This window comes from Larus michahellis, chromosome 2 (assembly GCF_964199755.1).
Source record: "Larus michahellis chromosome 2, bLarMic1.1, whole genome shotgun sequence".
In the NCBI taxonomy this organism is placed as follows: domain Eukaryota; kingdom Metazoa; phylum Chordata; class Aves; order Charadriiformes; family Laridae; genus Larus; species Larus michahellis.
This window is the reverse complement of record NC_133897.1, coordinates 35,452,982-35,480,430: the sequence shown is the minus strand read 5'-3', so window position 1 is coordinate 35,480,430 and position 27,449 is coordinate 35,452,982. Positions and strand designations below refer to the sequence as shown.

At 39.7% G+C, this 27,449-nt stretch overlaps 1 protein-coding gene across 1 annotated transcript in view; it reads right to left on the bottom strand.

The window, feature by feature from the left end:
- Positions 1 to 27,449, bottom strand: part of LOC141738323 (uncharacterized) — a 134,939-nt gene that overhangs the window by 14,965 nt on the left and 92,525 nt on the right. The window contains 2 exon segments of the mRNA XM_074573523.1: positions 1,394 to 1,586; positions 3,904 to 4,131. Coding sequence (XP_074429624.1) covers positions 1,394 to 1,586; positions 3,904 to 4,131 — 421 coding nt within the window.

The window sequence follows — 27,449 nt, the reverse complement described above, 5'->3', positions numbered from 1 at the left end:
TTAAAGCTGTCCCCAAAGGGTACTCAATTGGGAGATTTTATACACACACACACAGAGTCATATACATGTATATAGACATACAAAGTCATATTTTAAAAAAACTATTATCTCTTTTCTCTCCCCAATCTCTATGTTAAAAAAATGCTCATAAAGCCACAGGGTAATGAATCACTAACCGATACAATGAGAAGGCCCAATAAGCAATATCACCAAGAGGAGAGAAGAAATAATTCTCGCTCTTACAGACCTTTCTAGTCCTCCCTGCCATCAGAATCCTCCCACTAATTAATTAGCAAAATTAATTATCCAGCTTATGAATTGTGGTTTGAAAAGAACAGAGCTTAAAGCAGCAAGATTTATTAGCCAAGAAAACTAAGGGTTGGAATAAGCTGATTTTATAGACTTGTTTTCTAAATGGGAAGCATTATTAAATCATCACTATAAAATTAAGCAATTATTTCACTATGACACCGAGTACCACAGTAAAGAAAAACATTTTCATGTCCTATTAGCTAAATAAAGGTCAGTAGGGGTAAAAAGAAAAAGAAAGGAAAATTAATTTCTGAGAGTAAATACAAGTTGGGAGATACGGACAAAACCATATCATCAAGGGGCGATATTTCCCTCTCTTTTTTTCTTTATAAATATCTCCTAAGTTTCTTTAAATTACTAAAATGGGAGGACCTACTCAGTACTATCCTATATCATTCAGTAATAAATAATTATTGCCTTTATTTAGGCATTTTATATACAGAATTTAAACAAATGACCTTGACTGAGTATTTAAACTATACAAGTGTGAAATATGCCGTAGCTCAGAAATAAAATCACTCATCTACTCTTAACTTTGACTCAAGGGGAACATTACTGAGAAAGTCACAACAAGGTGGCATCCTTAATACATAATAATGACACATGCAGGAAATGCACCATTATTTATACATGTGACGTGCTGTAAATTGCTTCCATCATCAGAACTAATTGTAGTGATTATTAATGCAGTGTTATGAACTGTCAGAATTGCTGTATGTAATTACATTTGTGCAAATGCTTCATTACCTGCCTAATGAATTTGGCATATATGCACATGTAAACCACTGTTTTTGTTAACATAATGAAGGGCATTTTTTTCCCCCTTAGCTAGTGATGTGGAACTGGTTTGACCTATATTACAAAGTTCAAGCATCCATTGCCAGAAAAAAAAAAAACCCACCACAAACAACCCCCAGCCCCTTTTGATCTGGTTTATTTTTATATTCAGCAACAGCATCATGTACTACCAGCTACCTAAATAACAGCTTCAGAGAAAGAATAGTGTCCCCCTTATTCAGCATAAAGAGCTGACTGAGTTGAAAAGACCTGGGTGTGTGGTTACCTGACCACTACTTCCTACCTTTGCGCGGGTCTCTAAAATAGTTGCAGTGAACGGTGATGCAGACGGCGAGATCTCTAGCGCTGAACCGGTACCTTCCGTTCCAGCCCCGAGGGCCAAACTTGGGTCTCCCAGCAATGCAAGTGTGAAAATAGCACAAGGGAAAAAGGATGCCCTTAAATTCCCCTTCTCCGATGCACAGTTCAAGGGTATCCTGTTGAAGAAAAAAAAGCAATATGTTTCTCCAGTTAACAACCGGCAGCGTTATCGATAGCTGTGCCTGCCTCAGCTGCCGAAAGGGAGCACTCACAAGCCTGGAGTTTGAAGGAGAGTGAGAAACGGGTTTCTTAGCGATCAATATTAGGCAGCAGCTTTTGTGGTAATTCCTAGAAGCAAAAGTGTTGATGGTTACCTTTTTATTGCCAAATGTCCCTTAGGAAAGAGAACTGCAGTGCTACTGAAACCAATAAATATAGATACTTTAAATAGAACTCTATAAATATTACTCAAAGAGTATAGTTTCTCAGCATAAATCACCCACAGGCTTTATCCTAAGTAGAAAATTTGCCAGTTTAACATTTATTTAAAAGCATACTATTCCTTCGAATGTTAGACTGTTTCCTAAAGAGTCATGTTTGAAAGTGAAGCTTAATCATTTTTCTTTTGCCTCTTTTGTTTACAGTGTTAGTAAAGAATCTCACCAAAATGTGGTTCTGTGCAGAACTTCAGCTGGTTTTTAAATTACCGAGACAAAGTATTTGCCATTTTCCTATAAAACCCGCAGAAATCCATTCGTGGTTCTCTGCCACTTTTCTATATTCTGTCTTTTAGTTTAAGAAGTAATTGACATAATAAAATGACTTTTGATACCCATAAAAACATGGATGTGTGGAAGGAACTTCAGAGGGATAAACTCTCGGCTGCCAAAAGGAAACAGGTCACCCTGAACTGAACAGCTAGCAAAGTCTGAACAAAGGCGAAGGATTTCATGTCTGACAAAAAACCCTCCTTGAGTCAGAATCCTGCGTTTAACCATAAAAAATACAACACAAGCTTCTATCCTGAAGAAAACCACAAAACATGAAATTTATTCCACCAGGATTAGGCATAGTTTGATTTCCTTATTTCAATTTTTTTTTTTTTTTTTTACCCAAAAAATTAAAATACCTTAACAAGAAACGTATTCCTGCCTGCCCAGGAATTTATAGTAAGCCACAAACACCCATGGCACAAAATAATGGGGGAGAAAAGAGAGTTTTCTAAAGTATCAAGCTGAGAAATTAGCTAATTAAAGTACATGTATATATATTTCTTGAACAGAACACAGCCCAAAGTGGGACAGCAATGCATATCTTTGTCTAGCTTTTTCAGCTTTCCATTAAAAATATTATTATAAGAAGTTATAAAAAAAAAAAAGAAAAAAAAATGCTGCGTTAATAGTTGTCTGTTTAGCTACAAAACCACAGCGATTCTCCTTCTCACAAGTATCTTTCCAAATCACCTCATACCATGAAAATCAATCCATTTGTAGCCAAGGTAGCTTTGACACGGCTCTTTTAGTGCACAGCTCTCTTTTTCTAGGCATTGGTTCACAGAGTTCCCTTTAAAAGAAACTCTTACCCTTTTCACATCCAAGCTCTGCCTTCCCATGTCCTGTGCTCAAATAAATACATGCTAATACACTGCTGGAAGGCTGAAGCCTACAGTTACGGTTGCCTTTATCAGGGTCTGCTTTGCTGACATGAATAAGGTTGCTGCTCCAGTGCTTTCACAGCTGCGGGGAAGCTGACTTGCACCGAGCTTGGAGATCTGTCTACAAGTTCCTCAGGGTAAAACAGCTGGGATAACCAGGGATCTGGAGTGAAGGAGGCCACGCACGTCCAGGGACATCCCTTTCCTCCACATTCTCATGTCTTCTTTCTCCTACTTCTTTCTTCCCACCCACTAAGCAGCTCCGCAGAACCTCATGCAGGCAAAGAGCAAAAGACAAAACAACAAACGGCGTGTAACCCTTGCTCATTAATTCCTTTCTTTATGCCTACCTACAAGAATTCCTACACAGAGTACTGAGCCATTGCCTGAACATCTGGGTACGTAAATCCATTCCGTGGGAGAATGGACATGGTCAAATCAAGTTTAGAGCTGAAGTTTGCGAGTACTGTTGAATGAAAGATCTCTGACTTTAGAGGATGGACAGGTTTTTTTTCATAAGACTGGATCACTGGGTAAAGCTGGTGCGATAAATGCACTTTCTATTTTTGTAAGCATACCTACGCATGTCCACATTTAATAATAGAAATGTAGGCGTCATTGCCATGCCTCTTCTGCCCAACACTGCCAGGAAACACGGAGGCAGCGCAGGGTACAGAGGGCTGGTACCCTGCGTGTCTCAGGTTAATTTGGAAGCACAAAGATCCTAAAGTTCTGGTCTCCTACAAAGCAGTCATCAATGTTACCACTTCTCCCCACAGGGGAAGAAGTAATTAAAACAAATGAATAATAATAAAAAAAGAAGTACATCTTGCTTTTACCTGGTCAAAACTGTAGAGAGCAGCATGTAAATTAGCCGGCATCCTTGTAGGAGGTTCACTGGTAATTTTATTTGAGTTTTCTAGTATTCCTTGAGGAATGATGTGCTCTTCTGGGGTTGGAGCTGGCTCAGCACTAATAAAGACATGGAAATCGGGATGACTTTCTTCACCGTATTGCTCAAGGAGTTTTTCCAAGGTTCCCAGCCACTTGGCTACTAGATAAATATTCTGTTGAAAAACAGCCAAAAATGGTTATTGTGGGAAAATAAATAAATTTGTCATCCTTAAGACATTTTTATTGTGGCCTTATAAGGGAAAATAGTTAAGTTACTTAAGTGAAAGCATCATTGTATTATTAAATAAATTGATAATACAAAGAATAAACTTGAAGATTCTTAGCTACTGCCATTTCTTGGTATGTGTTGAAATAACAGGGATTTCACCATTAGCCTCGGAAGTTTCAGGCCTTGATTCTGAAGCTAATGAAAACATTATAAACTCAGGATTAAGGGATCCAGGGGTGTGGTTCTTATCACATGTAAAGATAAGCATAACTCATCAAAAACCGGGAAAGGCCCAGGGGGCCAGGAAACCAGGAAAAGCCAGGAAAATTTCCAGTAGACCTGGGACCTAAGACAAAACATGTCCACTGCATACCAGGAGCAAGACTGAAGAAGTGCTAGGCTACTTAAAAAATATGTTCCATACCACTTCAGGGTCTAATAGTCTTTAAGGTTCTTAACATATGACGACAGTGGGAAGTCCTTGATAAATCAGAGAAGTGAGTTATAGTGGAAAAGTATCTGTCTCCAAAGCACCTAGTGGTGAAATATCGGAACATCAAGAGAAAGCTTTAAAAATGTGGCTAGCCCCCACGCCACTGTTTTTGTTACAGTACTAGCATTTCAACCCAAACCGCAGCTCAGCCATGCAGCTTCCCTCTGGCCCTTCACTGCCGTGCCAGAACCTGCTGACTGCACTGGCTTCCACCTCTGTGCAGCGCAAGAGGAATTACAACCCCATGCGCCAGCCAAGGAATACAACATGCCAGTCATGCTCTGGCTGCTGTATCACTTTATCATGAGGCCTGCTGAGGGGATATTCCCAAATTGCCCCTTGATATGTGGAAAAAGCAATAGGGGAATGGAAAGAGGGGGAGACTCTCATATCATATTACACGATAGCAGCCTGGCGGCGCCTGCATTTCCATATAGTCTACACCCATCCACTGCAAAGTGGAAGTCATTCAAGCCTTAGTATAATAGCAAAATAACCGCTCAATATATCAGATGTCTGAATTTGAGAAATTAAAGTGACAGAAGAGTTAAACTTGTTACCAAAACATTTGAGTCAGTCTTTCTTCTGCCAGTTTACCAACCACTGCACTGTTTTTGCTAGATCTGAAGCCAAAGCAATTTTTTAAGTACTTCCCCAGTCAGTGAGAATAGCATTTTTTTTTTTTTAATACCTAATTATACACCCCTTAGCCTCCAACAAAATGCATAGTAAAATACTTCACCTTTTTGATCCAGGATTTTTTTTAAACATAAAGATAGAGGGCGTTTCGGTCCCAGAAGACTGAAGCTTGAGAAGCACTGAGTACATCCAAATCCCACTAGCTCTAGGTAGCTTAGCACCACTTGGGATTTGGTCCAACATCTTTATGTAGTCTCCCTTTCCAACGTTCCCCAATCCTTCACTATCAAAAATCTTCACAGCAAAATCGTCACCTCCCTCCTCCCTCAGAAGCCAGGCATATTGGGCTAGAAAGTAGAGCAGGTCTGTAACACCAGAAGCTTCTCAGATGTTCCCTATTTATCCCTGTGGCTTCAGACGCACCACACTGCTCATTTAGGGCTTCTGCCATCTCCCATTTTTCGCCCTGTCCCCAGAGCAGCTGAGAACTCTGAAATTCCCCTGAAAACCACGACAACTTTTCTATACTCACTGGCAGAAAAACAGCATTATTTTCAGACTAGTGTGACTGGCTTACTCGTGCGACATCTGGTTAAAGAATTCTTCCAGTTTCACTGTCAACGAAGGGTTCGGTTTGTGCCTGTTTGCACAGCGCCTGGCACACCAAGGCCCCTCACTAACCCCACGGTGATTTTATTTCAGCTGGCAGACAACACTGAGTCTAGCCCACCTCTTCATTTGTTGCAGGCAACCTGGTTGACCACCAAGGATCCCTGAGGTTATAACCAGAAGAGGAGGGAATCACCCCATCCCCACGACCTGTTTAATGTCAAGGCCTGGAACATGCATTTCTTGTTTGGCTTCAGGGCAAAGGGGTTGTTACAAATATCCATTGGTTATTTAGCATAAAACGGTGGGAGGGGAGCATGTTCTTCCAGTAGGGTGAACAATGGCACTCCCTTATTGCGGTGGGAACCGCACCTCATGAGGACGTTGCGCACATCTTTTTGTCCGCTAGGGAGTGGGTTCTCGGTCCATACAATGCTGGCCAAAGCTGCGGCTGCTATCTCAGAACTCCAGGGCTAATTATACAGATTCACAAGGGGGAATCAAGCCTACTTCATGAAAGTCTCCATTATGGCCCACTGAATGGAACAGAAGCTCTTAATTACGCCGGGGAAGCGTACGCCTGAGGGTAGTCCTACCTACCCACCAAAGGCTTTCTGGTTTACCTTTCCTTTTCCTCCTGGGAGGGTGAGGACAGTGTTCAGCAAAACATGATATACACTCTATTAATATGATGTTTATCCTGTTACAGTCAAAAGCAAAAGCAAAAAGGAAGAAGATCATTAGCTGTTTAAAACTTCTGCTGTAATCCACCGCATATTTCGTTTGTGTTCTGGGAACACCCCTCCAACTGAGGAGACTGCCCCCACCAGAGGGGCTGTTTGACACTCACTTGGAAAAGAACCCAATGGCCACGTCTGGCAGCCTTCTCGAGTGCCTCCTCTGCAACCATCTCCTGCCCTTGTCCTAGAGAGATGTTATGAAATCTTCCAGTGCCTACAGTAAACTAAGCTTTTTGCCTGCAAAAGAAATAATTGGGGAAGGGTGATTGACAGAGGGGGAGGAGATAGGAAAATTAGCAGAGCAGAAAGGAAAAAAGAATGATAATGCCCCCATTAATTTCACTATCACTTGTGCAATGCATATTACTTCTTCTGAAGCACTTCACTAAACCCTTACAATTTCAACAGCAAAATTGCGAGCTCTCAACAGTGGCCTTATTGCTGGTATTAGAAAAAGCCTGCAGAAATCCGTTCCCTTGGTTTTAAGATAATGAACCTTTTGACATTTTGATAGATGCTCGGCATTGTTACTGAGCTTTAGAAACTCTTACAGGGGGTACAGAGCAATTCCCTTATGAAAAAGGGAGCAACATGTGGTAGATATCACATCAGTTTTTTAACTGATTGGTTCAGTGGGTAAATGCACAAGCATCTCACCTTGTGAGGCCTGAGTTTAAATTGAGCACCGTGAGGTCACAGCTGTATTAACCTGGTATTCTCACTATTGTCTGTGGGGAATAGTAATCCTAAGTATAAAGCCACAGAGCCCTATACAATTGAATATAGTTTGTATAATGACCATTATTTAGTCACAGGGGGCACAAGATTACATGAGCATGGAGAAAATTGCCCTCTGGCCCTCATCTAGTCAAAAGGTAGAAAACAGTACAAAGGAAACCTGCATTACGCCAAGCAGAGGAATGCTCGGGCTAAAAATTTCTTCATACTGTAGTGCTTACGGCCTTACACTTTTCATCCACCCCATTTACCATGAATATGGTGGGGGTGGAAGACACTTTAGAACTTGAATCTTCTGTTAAAAATAAACCGTGCCCAACTTTCCCATAGTAACGCATACTCCATTGTAGTGACAGATGATTCCACAAGGCTTTGTTCTGTTTAGTAAAAATACATCCATACAAGTATGTGTGCATGGGCACGTACACACAAGCATATAACCGTATATCAATTTATCTACATTTCTAGCCCTGCATGCTCCGTTTCACTTTTGAGCTCAATTTTTCTTTCTTTAATAGGAGGACAGTTGAGTGGTCCTTGCACCAGATGCAAACAAGAGGCTTACCTAGCATCTCAGTATCTTCATGTGGGTCTGCTCCTGGAGACAGAATGAAAAACAGTGGAGCGGCTGGACCAGTCTCTTCATAGGATTTTGCTAAATCCATCCCTGTGCTTTACGCATATCTTGAGCCAAGCTTTTCCTCCACAAAGTTCCTGTACATGTGAAAAAACATGCACTAAACACCAAAAATGTTCCCTGATACAAGCTTCAAGCCTGTACCATTCTCAGACTTGAGTAGCTGACAGCAATGTTCTAACAGTCATTTCATCAAAGACATTGTCAGGGAAGTGGACTAAAGGCAAGAAGGGGAGGCAGGTGGTGAGGTAAGACAGAAGACGATCTTTCCCATTTCTCTCTGGGACAGGGGCCACGTGACAGAAGATCACAATTTCTGAACGAAAAGAAACTCTTCAATAACTGAATCCAAGAAGTCATTATATGCAGGAAATACTGTCATGTAAAGCAACTGGACAGAATAAACACCCAGGACACAAAAACTCCATTCTCAGAAGGCATGCAAATAGGTAAAAGCTGTGATGGCAGGGTGTGGAGGATCGGGTCTATGAGACCATCACTTCAGATCAAAAGATCAATAAAGTACAAATGGAAAACAGCTGCGAGAAGATCGGTAAGTATCCACAACTGAATCTTTCTTGGTATCACAGAATTTTAAAGAAAGGAGACCTGAAAAATTGTCATCCCGTGGGCTTAGCTATCAGCCCTAATACCATAATGAGAAGTAACACTGAGAAATACATTTTTAGCTATTAATAGCATAGCTTACTATATTTCCATTTATTAATGAGCAGTCTCCTCAGGGTACCTATATGCAATCTCAAAGAAACCACAAGCATAGCTCTACAAATATGCCGTGACTCATGTCTCACCACACCACCTCCTCATAAACTCTTCACCAGCAGAACAGACTGGGAAGGACCACAGTCATTGACTTCCAATTCTGGTTGATCACCCAGTTTTATAAATTATTCGCCTCTTGAGAGCTGATTTTTCCCTGCACTAACACATACGAGCCACCCTCACACACACTTGCCCCAAAAGACATACCCTCAGATTTCATACCTAGGAGCACGTCATTCTGTCTAGGGGGAGCGCCCTCAGTATGATTAGTCTCTGAAGAGAGCTTTTTTTTGTCCGTTCCTGGGGATCCTTTCCCTTTTCTGGACATTCTGAGTCCTCCTCTTGGTGGATCTTTCAATATCTTTATCTAACCGCCAGAACCCATCCATCATGGCCATAGCCTGGAAGCATGCCAAAGGCATAAATACCGATGATGTAACTTCTGCGTGAAGACTGAAACAGGAAGACAAATACTGATACTTTTGGGGGTATGTAAAAAAAGATAGTTTAACCAAATACAAGGGACTCAGGACTTACCTTAAAATACTGAACTACATATATACACACACACATAAAAATAATATTGTTTATAAGAGTTTGTTTTGGTCAGTATTGCCATACCGTCTTACTGTTAAACATCAAGGTATGACAAACTAGAAATCTTGTATGGAACATTTACTATAGTAAGGTGTGGTATGAAGATTAAAATTGTATTTTTAGAGGACTAGACAAATTTGTGTAAAACAGAATTTCCTCACAAAGCACAGTATGTGATGTCTAAGGAAAAATACACTCAAAAAGGAAAGAGAACGCCTCTTTGAAAGCATCACTAGTTCTACTAAAAATTACGGTGGAATGCATGACTTCATCAGAAATTGTCTAGTTGTAGCATGCCTCTAGAAATAATATCAAAAAAGATTTAGAACTGAAAAGCAATTTTCCCAGCCTACCTTAATGGCACTCCATGAGTGAGTAGTTAAGAAGTCAACAGGACTCTTGTGTGTTCAACTCTGAATCAGAGAAGGAAATCCAATTCAAGGAGTTCTGTCTCTTCTTAGAAGAACCTTGACAGCATACAAAATTGAAAAAGGTCATCAGACTTGCTTCAGAGCCACTGCTGCCTTATTCACTCCTCAAACTATTACTGAGAAGGGAGCTCCAAGCGACAAGAATTCCTAAGGCTGCATTTTTTGAAACTCCGATATAAGAATTTACATCTTGTTTTAATGTTATTTTAAAATGTTTATTTGAAATCTACTGAAAATGGAATGATATTCTTAGATATTAGTCACTAAAGGGTGTGACAAATTTTTTCAAAACCATTCCTAGACACACAGAGAGCTGAACTTGATGAGCTTTCTTTTACCTGTTAAAAAAGACATCATGAAAACCAAACACAACCTGTCACTCAAAACTTTTTGCAGAAAATATAACTGCATTTATATATATAATTTATATATATCATATATGTTATATATATGATGTATATAATACATTTATGTACGGAAAGACAAATTCACCCAAATTTTAAGATGAGCTAACCAACAATAGCAGGTATTTTTCTTTAGCTTGTAGGAATATACACAAACATAAAATTTAAGTCTTGTACTCTGAAGTTAACCTTAGATGAAATTGCCCACAAGTTATTTTATACTAATATTACAAAAAAAGTATAGATTTCTGAATTCCATCTAATTACCTTTATGTATCCTTTTTATGTCTTGGAAGATAGAGAGAAGAACAAATAATGCACAGCTCTTTCCATCGCCATTCTAAGCCCTCTTCAGACTGCAAGCTGTCACAAGCTTTGGGAAATTTGCAAATCCTCAGTGGCTTCTGTTGTTGGTTTTAGTTTGGGGGTTTTTGGGGGGGCTGTTTTACATTGAAACAGTTCTGGCACACGAGCTGTATATATACTGAAGAAAACTCAGGTTCTACGATGTTTTTTTTCTAGTTCTTTTATCACTTTAATCACATACAGTGGGAAAAAGAGACATCTTTGCCATGATACCATATATTCTCTCTCCCTTCTGATATAAATGCATCTTTCTTCCTCCTTTAAAAGCCCTCTCTCTATCTAAAAATGTATTCAATAAATCAGAAGTTTGTTGTGCCCTTTACTCTGGTTTCTGTCTATTCTGTAATTGTGACTGAGCTTATTTTTCAGTTGCCATACAGATTGCCATTCTTCATGATCCATCCCAGTACCGCTGCTACAAAAAAAGAGAAAAGTTAAGCAACACAGTGCTAGAAACCAAGGTGATATGAATAAATCCATCTGTAACACGATTTCTTTCCCCCCGTTTTTCTCCTTTCTCTTCCAGACATTTCTGCCTGCTTCTTACCACCATTTATACACTATGCAGAGCGATTTCATTTTTCCTTTCCCCCCTCGAATCGGATTCTTCAACTTATAATTTTTTTTACCTTTTTATCAAATCGTTGCTTTGTAGTTTAATTCCTCCCTCTGCCACTGACCAGCTCTGTGACACAACCTCTTTTGGAGCCAGCTCTTCAGGGCAAAACCTGCCACCCAGTACAACTGAGCCCTGACTTTTTTCCAGGGCATACAGATGCTAAAATTAAAAGGAAAAATAACAGCCTGAATGTGATATGGATATGTATTATTTAGTGAATTCTTACTTCACCTGCCACATTAATTTCAGCCCTAATTACCCAACCACAAGCAGCTAAGTCATACTGCTTATCCTCAGCGTAGCTTCATAAACTCATGGCAGCATTTTAAATGAAAAGAATTACCTAAAAGCATCTCTGGAATTTCCGCAATTATTATTGATATTGAAGCAGCAGTCACACCGCGTGAGAAACTGCACAGCCACAAGGTAACAAGATAACTGGTTTGGGCAGAAGCATCGCCTCCTAGTGAAGAAAAAGCAAACCCAGTAAGTATCAGCATCACCGACCTGAAAATTTTTCCTCACCTGAAAAGCTGTGTGGTCCAGGAAAATGAGCTTATCCTTTTCAAAAAGTCCTCGGCTTGTGAAGAGAAAGGTTGAATAAGTGACAGCTTCTGTCACGTTAGAGGTACGACACTGAATATCCCCAGATTTTTCCACCTGCTTAATTGCTTTGTGGAACACGGCATTGAAGGCTTGAAAATAAGTACAATTATTTTTATTTATATGAATTTTGCTTTTTTGCATTTCTACTCGCAAGATAATCAGTTTCTGACTGTAGGCTTCTAAGAAGACCAGGGGTGAGGGCTGCAAACGGCAATACTCTTCTGCTTCCTTTTTTAACACAGCAGGCAGAACTTAAGGAAGTTGGTAATTTTGCAGTGGGTGATCTCCCTTCCCCATAGCGTTGGATCATTTGGTAGATTTGCCACTGTGAATTGTTTATATAGAATCCCGCAAAATTCTTCCTACCTGACCCTGTGGGACGGCTTAAGAAAAGGAAGGTAAACTGTACAAGCACAGTCAGAAAACGCCATCAGAATGGAGAGAGCCATCAGAGAGACCCGTGGGAATGCGCCGCGTTAGGGGCCAGCAGGAGATCACATCATCTTCTCCTTTCTCAGGCTCACAGCCCTGCAAATGTTAACATTCGGCACGAGTAATAACTAACGCATTGGGCATCACTCCTGGGGGCAAATTCTGTTCCTTGCACTTTGAAAACAAATCAGCAAGACAAATTTTTACCTTCAGTCAAAACTGGTCAATGGGGTTGATGCTGCCCAGGCTGTTATCAACGAAGTAAAGACTGGACGCTCTTGTGGCTGTCAACCTGTAGTGCTCTCTTGTCACATTAATCTGAGCTTCTTTTTCTTTGGCTTCAGCTATGTATAGGATGACAGTTGTCTCATTTCTTTTTTAATGTGCCGTGATTATCCCACACAACTACCAATCTGTACAAAAAAGAATATGGATAAACTCTAGAAAACTGACTTTACTTCAGACAGTAGCGAATATTTAAGGTAAATAAGCTTCTTATCTTAGGCAAACATGAGGGAATCACTGTTCTCTGTCATTCTGCAAATACATTTGTTCATATTTCATGCTGATATTTACTTCTTTTATGAGTACTAACTCAAGCACCTAAATCAAAAAGAAAGAAAAAAAGAATGTCTGACAACTACATACCATAGATATGAAACTGTGAATATGGGGGTGGACAGCCCTTACTGGACCGACAGGAATTTGACCATTCCTAGCTCATAGAAATGTCTGACTAAAAATAATTAATAATACACATTTGACAGGGGACTTTAAGCTGTTAAAATAGTTCAATTGTTATCGCCTTGTGCGGTATTTCTGCTGCAGTTGACTTTGTCGATTCGAGCTTGTCTACAAATTCACTGTCACCTAAGAAACTGCCCTGGGCGGCTGACAGGCTGAGCAGCACGTCATCCTCCAGCTGCCTGAGCTCCGTCTTGAAACAGTTCTGCTGCTTGGCCAGGGCTGACTGGCAGAGGGAAGGAAAACACTGTATTTAAACAGCCACAGTGAGAAATACTGTTTTATAGCATTTATGAGCTATATTTTTTCTGCTTAATTACATCGATTGATTGAATTTCTGAAAGAGAGAGTTTATCTTCTGTCCCAGTACACTAGAATTAAGGTTCTGGGACACCCAAAGGGGGAAGGTCAAGGTCACCATGGACCAGAACTTTATCTCTCTCCTAGCCTCCTTCCTCCTCATACTACCCAAAAGGACCAGGAACTTGCCAGAGATGGCAAGTGGTAATTTACGTGGCAGCTGAGAAAAACAACAGCAGCACGAGGCTGGAGAACCCCGCTTTGGCAGCAAGCAGTGGGGGAAACCATGGTCATAGACTGCTCTGCTGGACTGGCCTTCTGCCAGTGAAAGAGACCGTCTTGACGAGTCTTATGGGGAGATCTCCATCAGAATCTGACCCTCGCATCAAAAAACCCCGGGTGATACAGGCGTTGTAAGCACACAGCCCCATGTGGAACGATGTGCAGATGCAGAGGAAAATGGCCAGCTGTTTTCAGATTGTGTTCCCAAGTATATTGCTTTCATTCTTCAAGGGGTAATTAAACTCTCTGACCCAGTTTGCCCTTGCATGAAGCAGCAGTACCTCAAAGAGGTGCAGCAAATCTTTGCGGATGAAGTTAGTAAATTACATGGGATAACTGGAAAGACACACTAGAGAAATAGGAAGTGTTCTTATTATTCATTTCACACCCTTAAGTATTTTTTTCATTTTTTAGCTCATAGATCACAGTTTGCTCAAAGACCTTTCTATGACCATCTATAAAAGTGTTTTTCTTTGTAAGTTACTATATATTGTTATGACTGCAGCAGCCGTAGAACTGCATCTTTGCAGGAATAAATTATGATTTATTAACCAAATGCCCCAGGTCCTTAAAGTGCCATCATATCCTCTTATGGACTGGCATGAAATTTTATTTACGTTTATTGGCTCAAGACCACTGAAGCACAAAGCGCTGCAGAGGGCTTTAGTCCTGAACGGTAAATTAAATGCAATGCACGAAGCAAACCAAGTCATAGAAAGAAGTGTGGAAACAAGATCACTTTAAATTTAATTTCTAGCGGAGCTTTCGGTCAAGCCCATCCCTTTGGGAGCACAGACTGGAGCAAATCAGTAGAAGCACTTTCTACACTTTGCAGAATCTGACCCTTGAAATCTTTCTAAGAGATGGGTTGCTAACAATTACTGTACAGCAAATTCAAACAGGCATATTAATGAAGCCTTAAAATCTCAGAAGGGACAACAGACAGGTCAAAAGATATTCCTTACCTTACGTTTTTCTAAGTCTGGCCTTTCAGCACTAACAACCTCAGCCAACAGCTGCTCTTCCAGCCCATCCCTGGTGACAGTGAAATTAATGAGGGTGGTCTGTGCTTGCAGTGAGGGTTAGCCAGCTTAGTGTGAAGGATGAGATGGAAATTCCTGTTGAATTCACATTCCTTGTCTTCGATCTTGATATATCTGGAAAGGAATAAAATGCATGAGAATGGGGACCTCACTGAATTAAAAAATCATAAATAACCTAGATTGCAAAAGATCTTGGCAGCATGGAAAATGGATACAAACCAAACTTTAGGTGCCTGCAGCTTAAGAAATAAAATGAGGATGACTGAACACACCAAGAACATATGAAGAATACACAGAGCATTTCTTAATTGACAGTTTCATTTGCATATGCAGCAGACACCAGTAGATTACTCACTGCTGTACTGAAGAGTCTGTGGTTTAGGGGTAAACTTCTGTCTTTATTACTTACCACAAACTTAGGAAAGTTTTCAAACAACTCTTAGTGAGATAGCTGTCAGTTCTTGCAATCATTTCCTTAAATATAGTCCAATTTTCCTTCTTTTGAAATAAATCAGCACTAAATCCTAAAGAAACTATGCACATGCATATATTTATAACAAACTGATAGTGACCACAGGAGAGGGAAGGGCTTGATGGCTTAAATGACAAAAATAATTTTTTACGGTAACCTACTAAATGTTTTGTTCCAAATCAATTATTTGCTGGGTGAAAGAATGAGGTATACTAGGCTTACCTTTCATTCATTGAATAAGATCCCTTACTGAAGAGGTGTTGTTTCCTGACCCCTTGCCTTCAACAAGAAGTGCCGGCTTGTCCCATACCGCAACACTACTACTACCGAAGTACCATTTTGAAGCCCAGCAGTGAGGCAACATAAAGTTCACCTTCCGATTTCTATGGCATAGCACTGAAAAAAATGGGAAGACTGCTTATAAACGACAGTGGTCTGGTGCGAGACAACTTTGTGTCATCTACTTGCACAGTGAGCAGTACGCTGACCTTCAGCCATCGCCTGCCCCACACTAGCACAAGTACAGTATTTTCTGTACAGCAATGGCTTTGAATGGTCTCTGCTGAGAAAGGAGATCCGAACTCAAGTAACAAAATTCTATTTAAGAAGTCTGCAGAACATTTATACAATAGAACGTAGGCAGACACAAACCCCTTTCACAAAATTCAAATTGTCATTTTTCTAAGTCAAATCAATCTTCAAAGGGGTATAGATACAAAGCATAGATACTAAACATTTGAAATGCAATTCACAAAAGTCACATCAGAACACGAATAGAATGAGTCTTTTCTGTACGAATTTTAACATTGCTGTCTTTCTAGGATATCCTAGGGCATTGCCAGAGTCAGGGACATATATTTCGGCTCTTAACATCCTTCCCTGCCTCTGACATTCCGTCAGCCGGAAGATGTAGGCTAAATGAAATGGTGTGCTGAAAGCACTTCTGCATTTCACCAAGGATCAGGAAGAAAAGACAGTCAGTTATGATATACTGCAAGTGAATTCCTAAAAATAACACAATGTGTCTGGTGCAAGGAAACCCGTGACTACGAAACTCAACATCAGATGTGTACGTTGTATACTACTGCCATGCAAACTGCTGGACATGAGCTTTCCTGGCTTATACTTGCATAATAGTGAAATAATTTATCCACGCAGTCACGTCCTTCAGACAATATAGCCTCCCTCAGGTGGAGCTGAATTCACCTTTCGGTTCTGCAACATGGGTTTCAATTCTGATGCTGTGGTTTCTCCACGACCTTTGAAACTGGCTAGAGAGAACAAAAACGCTAGAGCTTGGCACAGAGAGAGTAATTTTGTTCCGCTTTCAATACACACACACACACACACAGACACAAGACAGAAGCAGAGATCTGACAAAAGACAACTTCTTCAGTTTGCTCTGTCAGTGGAAAAACCTTTGCTTTGTGACTCCCTTTGCTAAGGGAGTCACACTACATTTTAGAGAGTTTATGCAGCGATATAATAAGCTTTAGAGTTCTGGATTCAAGTACTTACTTTATGGGTTCTCAATTCACAGGAGCAATAAATTACCAATTTCTGTGATTACAATCTATGAAAGGCAAAAACCACATAATGACTCAGTGGGTTTTATTACTGCAGCTATTCTAGGTTTTCTGTTAATTACAGATCTGGGAAAAATAAATGTTTTGTTATTGCTCTCACACGGTTCAAGGAGTATAAGCAACGACGATAAACACAGAGGTGGGGAAACCCAGTAAAACTGCTTCATTTTTTTCAATGAAATGTATCTGTTCAGAGGTTAATTCTGGATTCTGAAAAAATGTAGCAGATATAGGAACTATTTATGGAAGTCCATGATAGAAGGCATAGCAAAATAAATGATCACCAAGGAAAGAGAAGTTCTACTTTGGTTATTTTTTTCCTCATAATCTCCTGTTCCACCAGCAGCGGCAGACAGAACTGACTGAATTAATGTACTGCTCTACCCAGGAACAGACAGAGCATCTTTCATGCGAGCTCCAGTTCCCTGTTATTTAAGAACATACAAAGTAAAATAGATTGTTTTCTAACTATTTTTTTCCCATTGAAATTCTTGCAGATCTTGAAATAAAGTAGATTAAAGGATTGAAAAGGGGATTCTTAGCAGATACTTTCATGCAACTCAAAATTGAAGAGAGTACCGATGTTCTCCAAAACATGCTATGACTGACTCTAAATGGCAGAAAGCATGATAGCTTCCTATAGCTAAATGTTTTGGATCAGCTCAGCAAGAATGAAAAGAAGTGATAAATTCTTGGACAGGAAAGGAAAGGGAAACAATATTTTTCAGTGTGAAGAAAAAGGGATAAACACATTTTTCCAAAGGAGCCTTCTTTCAGTCCCTGCTGCTTAAAATTAAAAGCTTCTGGGACCGACTTGCAAACCCCAACAAGTAATGTAGGGAATGAAGTTGAATAAATCAGGTGAAAACAAGTGCAGAATGGAGCTGTTACTAGGCAATCTCAGTGGGCAAACTGTGCGAGTTGGTCAAACTAGTGCAGTGGGAAAAACGCTGCCTTAAAGTTGCACAGCTGGAGAGACGTTCAAGGCAAGGAAAGCTTCCCCCTGCGGAGAAAGCGAGTGAATTGTCTTGCTGCTTCATGAATAATAGTCATGCCTCATAAGAATGGAAACTTGTTCATACAAGCTACGCTTGCACATAAATCAAATTTCAAGACATCTTAAAGAATCATGTAATAACCTAATCTTGCAACTGAAGAGACATGACTACCACTTTGTGAATGTGCAAAGGGTTTGAGCAGGTGTAACAGCTCATGTGAATGCAAATAGGGGCCCTATGAACAACAAATTTATTCCTCTGTTTTCTCTCCTACAAGTGAAAATGACATTGATCTACTATAGTTAATGCTCGTATCCAGCGATCTCCAAAACAGAAGAGCTGGAGAGACACGATAGGAAACACACAGATAAAACTCAAATATTAAAGCCTATTCATACCAAACCTATTCAATGGCATCACTCCTCTCAAAGCAGGCAAGGACCAAAACCCAACATCGTACAGAATCGGCACTTCTTTACTTTTTATGCCTTGATTTATCTGCTCCAGAAAATCCGAATGCCTGCATTTTGAATGATTTTTGCGTACATTGCTAGTAAGTTGCACCCAAATTTTACTTACTTTTTTTCTTGTGCCTTTCATGCTTACATGAAGCTGGGCAATACAACTGATATATTTTGGAAATTATTTTATTCTCTTTTGTCTTTTCTCCCTTTTCTTAAAGGAAATATCCTAAAATATTTTAATAAAAACCTTAGCATTTTAAAGCCATTTTGAACATAAGGTCACAGTCTAAAGTGTATAAAGACCCAATGAGCAGCTCCAAAATTAAATGAAAAAAATATCCAAACTTGAACACCTAAAACTTGTTAGGCTTCTAAAGATATACTAAGGCACTTAAGCAAGAAGTCTGATTTTCAGAGATAACAAGTACCTGTAGTTTGCCCTATAATCACCCACGTTTTGAGGAAAACATACATTTACACATATATTTGAAGTTCTCTGGAGTTGAGAATTTCTTTTGCAGGCTTCATTCAGAAAAAATACCAGAAGCTGTTGTTAGAGAATATCCAAGAGTCCAACACAAGAACAATCTTGGTAAACAAGGAAGGGGAGAGATACTTTTATGAAGCTGCTTCACAGATCAGCAAGTTCGCTAATACGCAGGCTAGTAAATTTGCCTTGGAAGGAGTACAAGTTGATAAATCTCCCCTGCTATGCTTTCTGTCGATTGATATGATAAGATATATTTTACTTAAAATTAGGATTGTCTGAAGCTCAGTGGATTTAATTATTTGCAATTATCCAGTTGTTGTCAGTATGTGGCCGTTTTATGACAGTGGTATCTACTGTGTGGGTCAGGTTCAACTGTATATCTTTTCAAACACAGAATTAATGTACTATTGATGAAACCATTACTAGAACCAAATTAAAGTCTGGGCTGATGTATTGGTCCACAGGGTGCTGTCAGACATGAAAGGAGTAATTAGTATTCATTACTTCATACTCTGCAACATTCCAATTATTAATGAACTTCAACTGCTGGACTGCACCATATCTATCACAAATACCTTCCTAGTCTTTCTTTATTAGGAAAAAAAAAAATTCAAAGTGCCTGACACAACTACTAAAATAAACAAACAACAGAAATGAATCCAGAATGAGGAAAACTCTGCTTATTGGGTAATAACATATATTACCAGTGCCCCACAAAGGAGGCCTGCTGCATCTTCAATGAGCCACAGAATGTAACACTGCTTAAAATACTCACCAGAAGAACCTATAGTTCGTGTTTGTGTCGGGGTGTACAGGTCTGTTGTGCTACATGGAAGCCTTTGCTAAGTAAATGCAAAACTATATTGGTGTGACCCTTGTCCTTTTCTATCCAACTTCTTTCTGCTGTTTTACAAGCCTCTGACTCGTGCCTTAAAAACTTGTTAGACTGTGCAATTTCTGATCTCTCTTTTAGACCAGTATAATTCTAATTTTCAGTAGCTTCTCTTCACTACAGATTCTAAAAAGCAAGTTATACGGTCTTACCCTGAAGTATTTCGAATATCACTACAGAAAAATGTAACAAAGAGGAGTCATTTCAGGATCTCACAGTGCAGGGCAAGAGTGCATCTTCCAGGAGCTTCACGTATGCAAGGAGATTTCAGCTGTTGTGTATCGCTTAGATCTGCTGTGCAGGCACCAATGCCTGAAATACGGGGGAACAGGGAAGGAGGGAGAAAAAGCTTGTGTAATCTGTCCAATGCCTGTCCAAAAGATACCATTTATGTTTAATCTTTCTTTCATATTTTCTCTTTTAACAATCCGAAACTGTGCAAGTACTCTAAACGCTCTTTGAGTAACATTTGAGACCCATCCAGAAATGCTTCAAGGGTATCTCTGACTTTTTATCAGAATAAACATCATATCATCAACATGAAAAATGGAGCTTGTTGATGTGTTGTTTGAAAACAGGAATAGGAGAGAGGAACACTTTCAAGCTTAAAAATAAATTCACGTTTAAGCAGAGACAATAACATGGCATTTCAGTTTATCAGACGAAATGTTTAATGAGGTTTACCAAATTTGCTCTCATGCAATCACAGATCAATGTTATTCTTTAGGGAACAGATGCCTTGAAGGCTCAACAATCACGTTGGAAGTTTTCATGGAAAGTGATGAAAGACATTACAGACTGAAATTCTCTTGCACCAAGGACCTAAGTACAAGTTCTTTTACTTTTCCTAGGGAAAAGGGGGCATGGGAATGAAAGACGTGATTCACAGACATCCCGCATAAAAGGCCAGAACATGGGGTTTTCCTCTCTTGTACAAGCTACCGCTCCTGCCACAGCAATGTCAGAACAGGGAAGACACATTCCCATCCCTGGAAGTGTTCAAGGCCAGGCTGGATGGGGCTTTGAGCAGTCTGGTCTAGTGGGAGGTGTCCCTGCCCATGGCAGGGGGGCTGGAACTAGATGATCTTTAAGGTCTCTTCCAACCCAAACCGTTCTATGATTCTGTGATTAACTCAACTCATTACCTGATTCAAATTTGAATCTCCCACTCGAACGCCCAGCTACAGGTCTCCGGGGTGGAGCTCACACGGCTGTCAGAGCTGGAGTCCCTCCATGGGGAGGGAGAGGTCCCAACAGTCCCTGTACTTGGCTGTTTGGAGCACTCGCATGAGAAACGGGGCATGTGAGTTTTGGTGCTAGCAGGCCAGATTTCTGTGTAAAACTGAAGCACGAGCAACACCACTGCTACGTCTGCTTCGATGGATTTGTGAACCTATCAACTGGACTGGTTTGACGGACAGGACGTTGGCAGCAGTACTGATGTAAAGAGTCCCCATCTCTGGCTGCTCACCTCTGCCCTATGTTGTAGCATATCAGTTTTTCCTTATTAGCTTTATTTTTTTTCTCCTTTTTGTTCCCTTTTTAAGCCAGTTAATTGATTTGCTTCACGGTGTGGCCCAACAAACAGTTATGGCAACTCACTGCAAAGTGGAGGCATGGTTTTCTTATGCTGATATTGCAGCTGGAAATCCCTATATTTTTAAATCCAAATATAGCCTGTCATTTCCAATGCTTTCCCTTTTGCTATAGATGGCTAACATGGAAACGAAATATTTTCTTTTCTTTTGAGACAAATTATAATATATGCTCCTCCTTGTTTTGTTCCTTTTTTGAAGTAAAAAAAATAAAGATTTTTCACTTTCGGTTGAGAAACTCACATGGATGTCTACGTTGCATTCTGAGCCCAATTTGTGAATCGAGAAAAGAATTTTGTTGCCTAATCAGATGCAGATACTAACATTTTAATATCCACTCATCACTAGGTTTTAGCCATTGCATTTTAAAAGGAAATAAATAACTTCATGAAGGGTTATGAAGTAGTAAGAAAAATGTGGCAATCAAAGCAATATAGATCCAGTTGTTATGGAAAAATTCTGATTACTCAAGTATACTTTCCCTGTTCAACTGTATGCCTTCCAAGCAGGGGATCAAGTATGGGAGTGAGTATTGATTACTACAGTCTCTCCACAACCCAAAGCTCTTTCGCTGGTCTTTAGAAAATTTAACTTCAGAAAACATGAAAAATAAAAAAACAAACCCTCAAGTATTAGATAAATGCTGGTTATAGAAAGATTTCTTTTATACTATGGAAGTGGAGAAGTTTTTCTAAAAGAGCACGGTTAAACCACGCAAAACTGTTCAGCGAGAACTTCCCAGTGGTTAAGAGTTCAACGGTTTTGAGTCAACATCTTTCTACCTATGCTCCTGCTAGTCCTCGTATTAGACAAAAAATATATTGTTGAGGCTTTTCTGATAAGCAATATGAGTATATAGCACCCCACTGAAAACACTGGAATTGACATAGAGAAGTTGAGGGAGCACATATATCTTTTAGCTTTTGTTATTTTTTAAATTTTATTGTTTTGTGTTATAGCTTTTGGTATACCCTCATCTAAATGATAAACACTTTCCTGAAGGGTTAGAACCTGAATGACTTGGGAGGACTCCGTTTCAACGGGCACTGAGAAGAGAGTTAATAGCGGAGGGTTAGGCAAGCAGACAGTATAGCTTCATGAAGAAGGATACTACAGGGTATGAATGAAAAATCACAATTATTTTTAAGGGTTGGAAAAAGCATTAAAAAAGGGAAGAGCTCATTCACAGGAACAGACAGGTTAAAGGATTAACAGTTATTTAAAAAATGAGGCATTGCTGTGACTGTTTACTGTGCTGTGTAATTGCGTGTTACATCTGGAATTCAGTGAAATAAACTCAGATAACCCTTTGAAATGGAGCAGTTAAGTCTTACCTAGTTGTCTCCCTAAATCAAAGTAAACATGAGAAAAGATATGACAGATCGGTTACAGGCAAGTGCTACCACCTTACATATAATTCAGTAATAGCAATGAGAATTAGAAACATGTTTGTTTACCAGGAAAAGACCTGATATTGGCTTTTGCCTTAAATGCCGTTTACTGGATTGAATCTTTCCTTCTGTAAGGCGCACGTGCTGTGTTCTGCTGACTAAACCGCACAGTATAAGTAAGGTCATGTCATCAGGCTTTGCACCTTGTCTATTGAAAGAGAGATTTGCCCCTCACAAGAAGTGCACCTCAACTTCCACTTTATTTCCTCCTCAAGGAATAAAGGATAAATAAGCAGCATTGTTGTTATACTTCAAGTCTTCAAGTAAATGCATTCCAACAAACAATAATCCCTTACAAAAATTAGGGGAACTTGAGGGCAGCAAACCTGGAAGCCAATTCTCCAGCATGCACATACCCTTTCTGTCCTAGACGTATGACTTTAAGGTCAGCTCCGTATTTATTCTTTATCCATTTAATTCCCTGTAGCGGGGGATCTATCATCAGAGGCTAGCACTCACAGTTTGTTAGAATAGTGGCATTTTCTGTTGACATCCTATCACCGGGCAGCCCCTCGTTAGTCCGTGCCGCAATCACAGCGTCATCCGTCAACGCGGCAATCGGGTCCAGGTCCTCCATCACAGGAATAGGAAACCTTTGAATCAGAGTGGAATACAATCACCCAGCAAGGTTACCAAGCAGCAGGACACGACTCAGTGCCACGCACATGATAACTGGGCTGGTATAAATTAAGGCTTTCCTAGGCAGAAGAGTAAGGAGGATCCATGTGGGGATCAGATGCAAAAGGGTATTCTAGGAAATGTGATGCGAAGCACCTTATTATATTTATCACAGATTTTTAAAAAATAGGTTTTCATTTAGGACATTTACTTCATAAAATATATTTATAGTGCAATAACATTAAAAAACCACCATATATTATACATTTCTGTGTATATGGATTCTGATATTGCAAATTCACTGCTCATGTATGCTCTTGAGCATGCATTTCTGGAACATAAATTGGTATCTATCTCCACAAAAATTACAAAACCAGGATTCCCATGTTATCGTATTACTATAGTTCAGTTAGGTGTTAACAAGATCAAGCGCCAGAGAACGGGACCATGTCCAAAGGCAGAGGCAGCCATGGAGCTCCCCGCGTGGCACCAGCTGTGGCAACGTTCTCGTGTGAGCTCCCGCTTGCTAAGAAGGAAGCTGCCATCTCCACATACGCTAGGGCAGCCGTCACACAGCCACACTGGCTGGATACCACCTTGTCATAGGCATTTACAAGGAGATGAAATCAAAAAGAAATGGCACAGCTGAAATCAGTGCTTATCAAACAGGTACGGGTGAGAAGGGAAATGCCTAACGCAACACAACAGAGTGAGTGAATAACTAGGTTATATGGCAGAAAAAATGTGGCTAGTGGAAGCATAAAAGATCTACACCAGATTCCTGGAATTAAATTTTTCCTTACTGAAGGAAAGGGCAAACGCCCACCAATTCCTTCACGATGTTTTCCCAGGCTTCCAAATTTGTGATTCCTGGATTAAATTCTAAAGCCATCAATTAAAGGAAAGCACAGCATCACCAGTATTTAGCCTAAACTATCTTCTACCCTATTAAGAAGTGTTTTAAAAACTCCTTCATCAAAATTTTCCTCCTTCCTAGATATGTATAGTCCTGGCTTGTAGACTGGATATTCTTTTAAAAGCGCACACTGAAATAACCACCAGATTTACATGCTTTTTTACTTACAAAGCAAATCATTATATATATGTAAGTTGAGCCAAATTTGCACAGTTATTAGTATTAATAAGAATTACACCATACCTCTAGTGCAGTTTCTGTGGCACAGCGTCATAGTTACTATGTTATTACAAAATACATACCACCTTAAAATTGTCTAACCCCTGATTCTAATCACGGAGCCCCAAATAAACCTAACTTTTGATGAACTTGCTGAAAATACAAGCACAAAAGGACCAACAGGCATACAATCCCCTCTGCAGGCAGGCAACGTATTTATCATCTCCTGTGTGTAACAGATTTATCTAAATATACCAGAGGACTGAAAATATGATCTGTTTTATCCCTGGATTGTAAGGCAAGCAGTAAAATCATTTCCATAAGCTGAAATATTTCCTTGTGGAAAACACTAGCATTGGGGTATTATTAGGGTTTCTAATACAAATTTTCACACAATGCAAGAATAATATTTTAATATATAGATAAATCTGTTATCCCCATGTCTGCACAAAGCCAGTACTTCATGGCATAGAACTACTTCTTGCTCCTTCTAATAAGGACTATTAATAAACATCTATTTTTAACATCACTTTCCAAATGCATTTCTCTCCTCTTTTCTACCCTTCCCCACTTGCAGGAAAACAATTAAAACTGAAATGAGGTATTTTATCTCACTGCTGTTCAGCGAAAGCATCTTAAAGAGTAAGAAGTTACAGTATGGATTATTTTTATTTATAAAAATGTTCAATCCATTTCAGAGGATTCTTAAAGGAGTTAAGAATGACATTTATTTCCAGGTTCCCACTATTGAAAACAAATATACATGGGTAATTTTTTCTACCTATCAGCATTAGGCTGCAAGGTAGAAGGGGTTTTTTTTGAGAAAGAACTTTATCTGTGAACAAATTTTTGGTGGAAAAGGACAGGGAGATGTTCCAGGCAAAACAAAGCTCCACACAAATTGGTGACTGTTAAACTCTCGCACAAAGCACACCTCTACAGAAAGATGCCCCTGCAGTTCTGAGTGCTGACCTTGGGAAGCTTGGATTTGGCTTTAACTGCATTTCCAGAGTGTCCTTGGGCAACTCAGCTCACCCGCTGTGCCTTACCTTCGTGATTTAAAATGGGGTAAGAGTTCCACGTCACATATTTCAGAGAATAAACTACATTAATCCTGATATAATTTTGTGATTAGTGGCACGTGAGAAACAGGAAACAAGTAGGAAGAGATGAGGAGCATTTGCAGCAGTAAGGAAGAAAGGAATGGTCTAAAGCTTCACAAGCGAGGACGGAGAAAGCTTTGCAGAGACACCTCTAAGGGTTAGAGCCTCTTCGCATTTATTGAGTTTCCTCCATGTACAGAGAAATGGGGATTATCACAACTACCTGCTCTTCCCGGAGCTGAAAAGCTCAGCAGAAGTAGTCTCTACGCTCTCTGTCACTATTTATAGCACTTGCTGTAACGCAGGTGTCACAAAGGACAGAATTTGGCATAGAGAATTGGAAAGGGAAGGGTTTTCCTTTTTTTTTTTTTTTTGACAAAGAGAACTTAATGTCTCTCTGCCATTACCCTCAAAATGTACCTGTAATCTGAGAAAAGTATATGTGTGTGTGCATGTATGTGTACATATATACATATATATGCTGGAAAACAAATACCTGTAAAGAATATTTTATAGCCACTTTTAAATACAGATCTGTACTTCAAATTTTTGAAAGACATCAAATTTAACAAACCCAATTCTTCACTGGAGACTCCCACTTTGTACAGTAAATTTTACCTTTTGTGACATTAGAAAAGGAATCCAGAAATGTTCCATCAGTTCCTGGCAATACTGTTCTGTGAAGGGTCCAAAGTAAGACACAAATGCCGCTGTTTATAAGATGTCACCGCATAAAGTTTTCTTTTGTGCTTTGAGGTTTTCAATGGACTGGCTCCAACGCATATTTTCAGACTGCAAAGCAAAATTAGAAAATGTTATCTCCTGAACAACTTGGAAGTGACAGAACTTTTAATCTCCACTTTAAAAAACAGAAGCGCACAAAAGTACAACGGGAAAGGTACTCTGTCAGCAAGAGATACGCTTCCTAAGACTGCAAGGCTGGAAACAATCCATACTTTCTGGTGGTGATTTGAAGCCTTTGAAGCTGAAAAACTAGGATGGAGATCTTAATCAGGTGTTCTATGTCCTTCCCTCGTCTGATTTTTCTCAGTAATTGGTGCTTTTGTCTAGACCAGATACACTATGGCAGACACATGGCAATTCTGGCAGCATCTGGCATCCTACTGCCAGCTACCGTACGGCATTACTGCCTTCTGCAAACTGCAATAATTTCCAGCAAGATTCCGAAAAGGCAAGGAAACAAGAATATTAGAAGAAAGAAAAGAGAAAAATCTGTTTCAACCTCACCAAAGATGTGACTTCTACTTTTTTCTCACGCCTTTTTCCAAGGGAAGGGGTAAAGGCGGAAGAGGTGCAGGGTTTTTTCCTCTTATATGTCTGGTTTGTTTTACCTACTAGCTACAGAAGTTTTCCTACTGAGTTAAGAGCTGTAATGATTTGCAATTTTGACAGCAGAAAGACAAGGGTGGTCAAACACACAGGTTGCCCAGACAGGTTGTGGAGTTTCCATCCTGGGAGATGTTCAAAACCCAACTGGACATGGTCCTGGGCAATTTGGTCTATCCAACTCAGTTTGAGCATGGGGGAGTGTACTAAATGATCTCAGAAGGTTCCTTTCCCAACAATTCTGTCAAAGTTTAATTCTAGAAATTATTTTATTCGTCTTCCCCTCCTCTTCCTTCCCTCCCTCCCAAGAGCCCTGATTTCTGGAATCCCTTGTGCATATTGCAGAGTTCATCTTAACCATGCTTGCCCTGGGATATTTTGGATGAATAGTCAGGAATGGTCTCAGATATTGATGATTTCTTATTAGTAGCTACACAGAAAGCTGTTATTTTATTCCACTTATGTTGTAAAGACAGACCATCGTCTATTTAAAATGTTGAAATAGTGATTCAATGATTTCAGAGAAATTAAAGGATCTTCTTTAAAGAAAGTTAATGTTTAAGATATGGTCAAATCATCATTTCCTTTTCCACTGAAATTTATGGCGTGGTATAAAAACCAAACTAGCAGCATTTGGCACATGATACT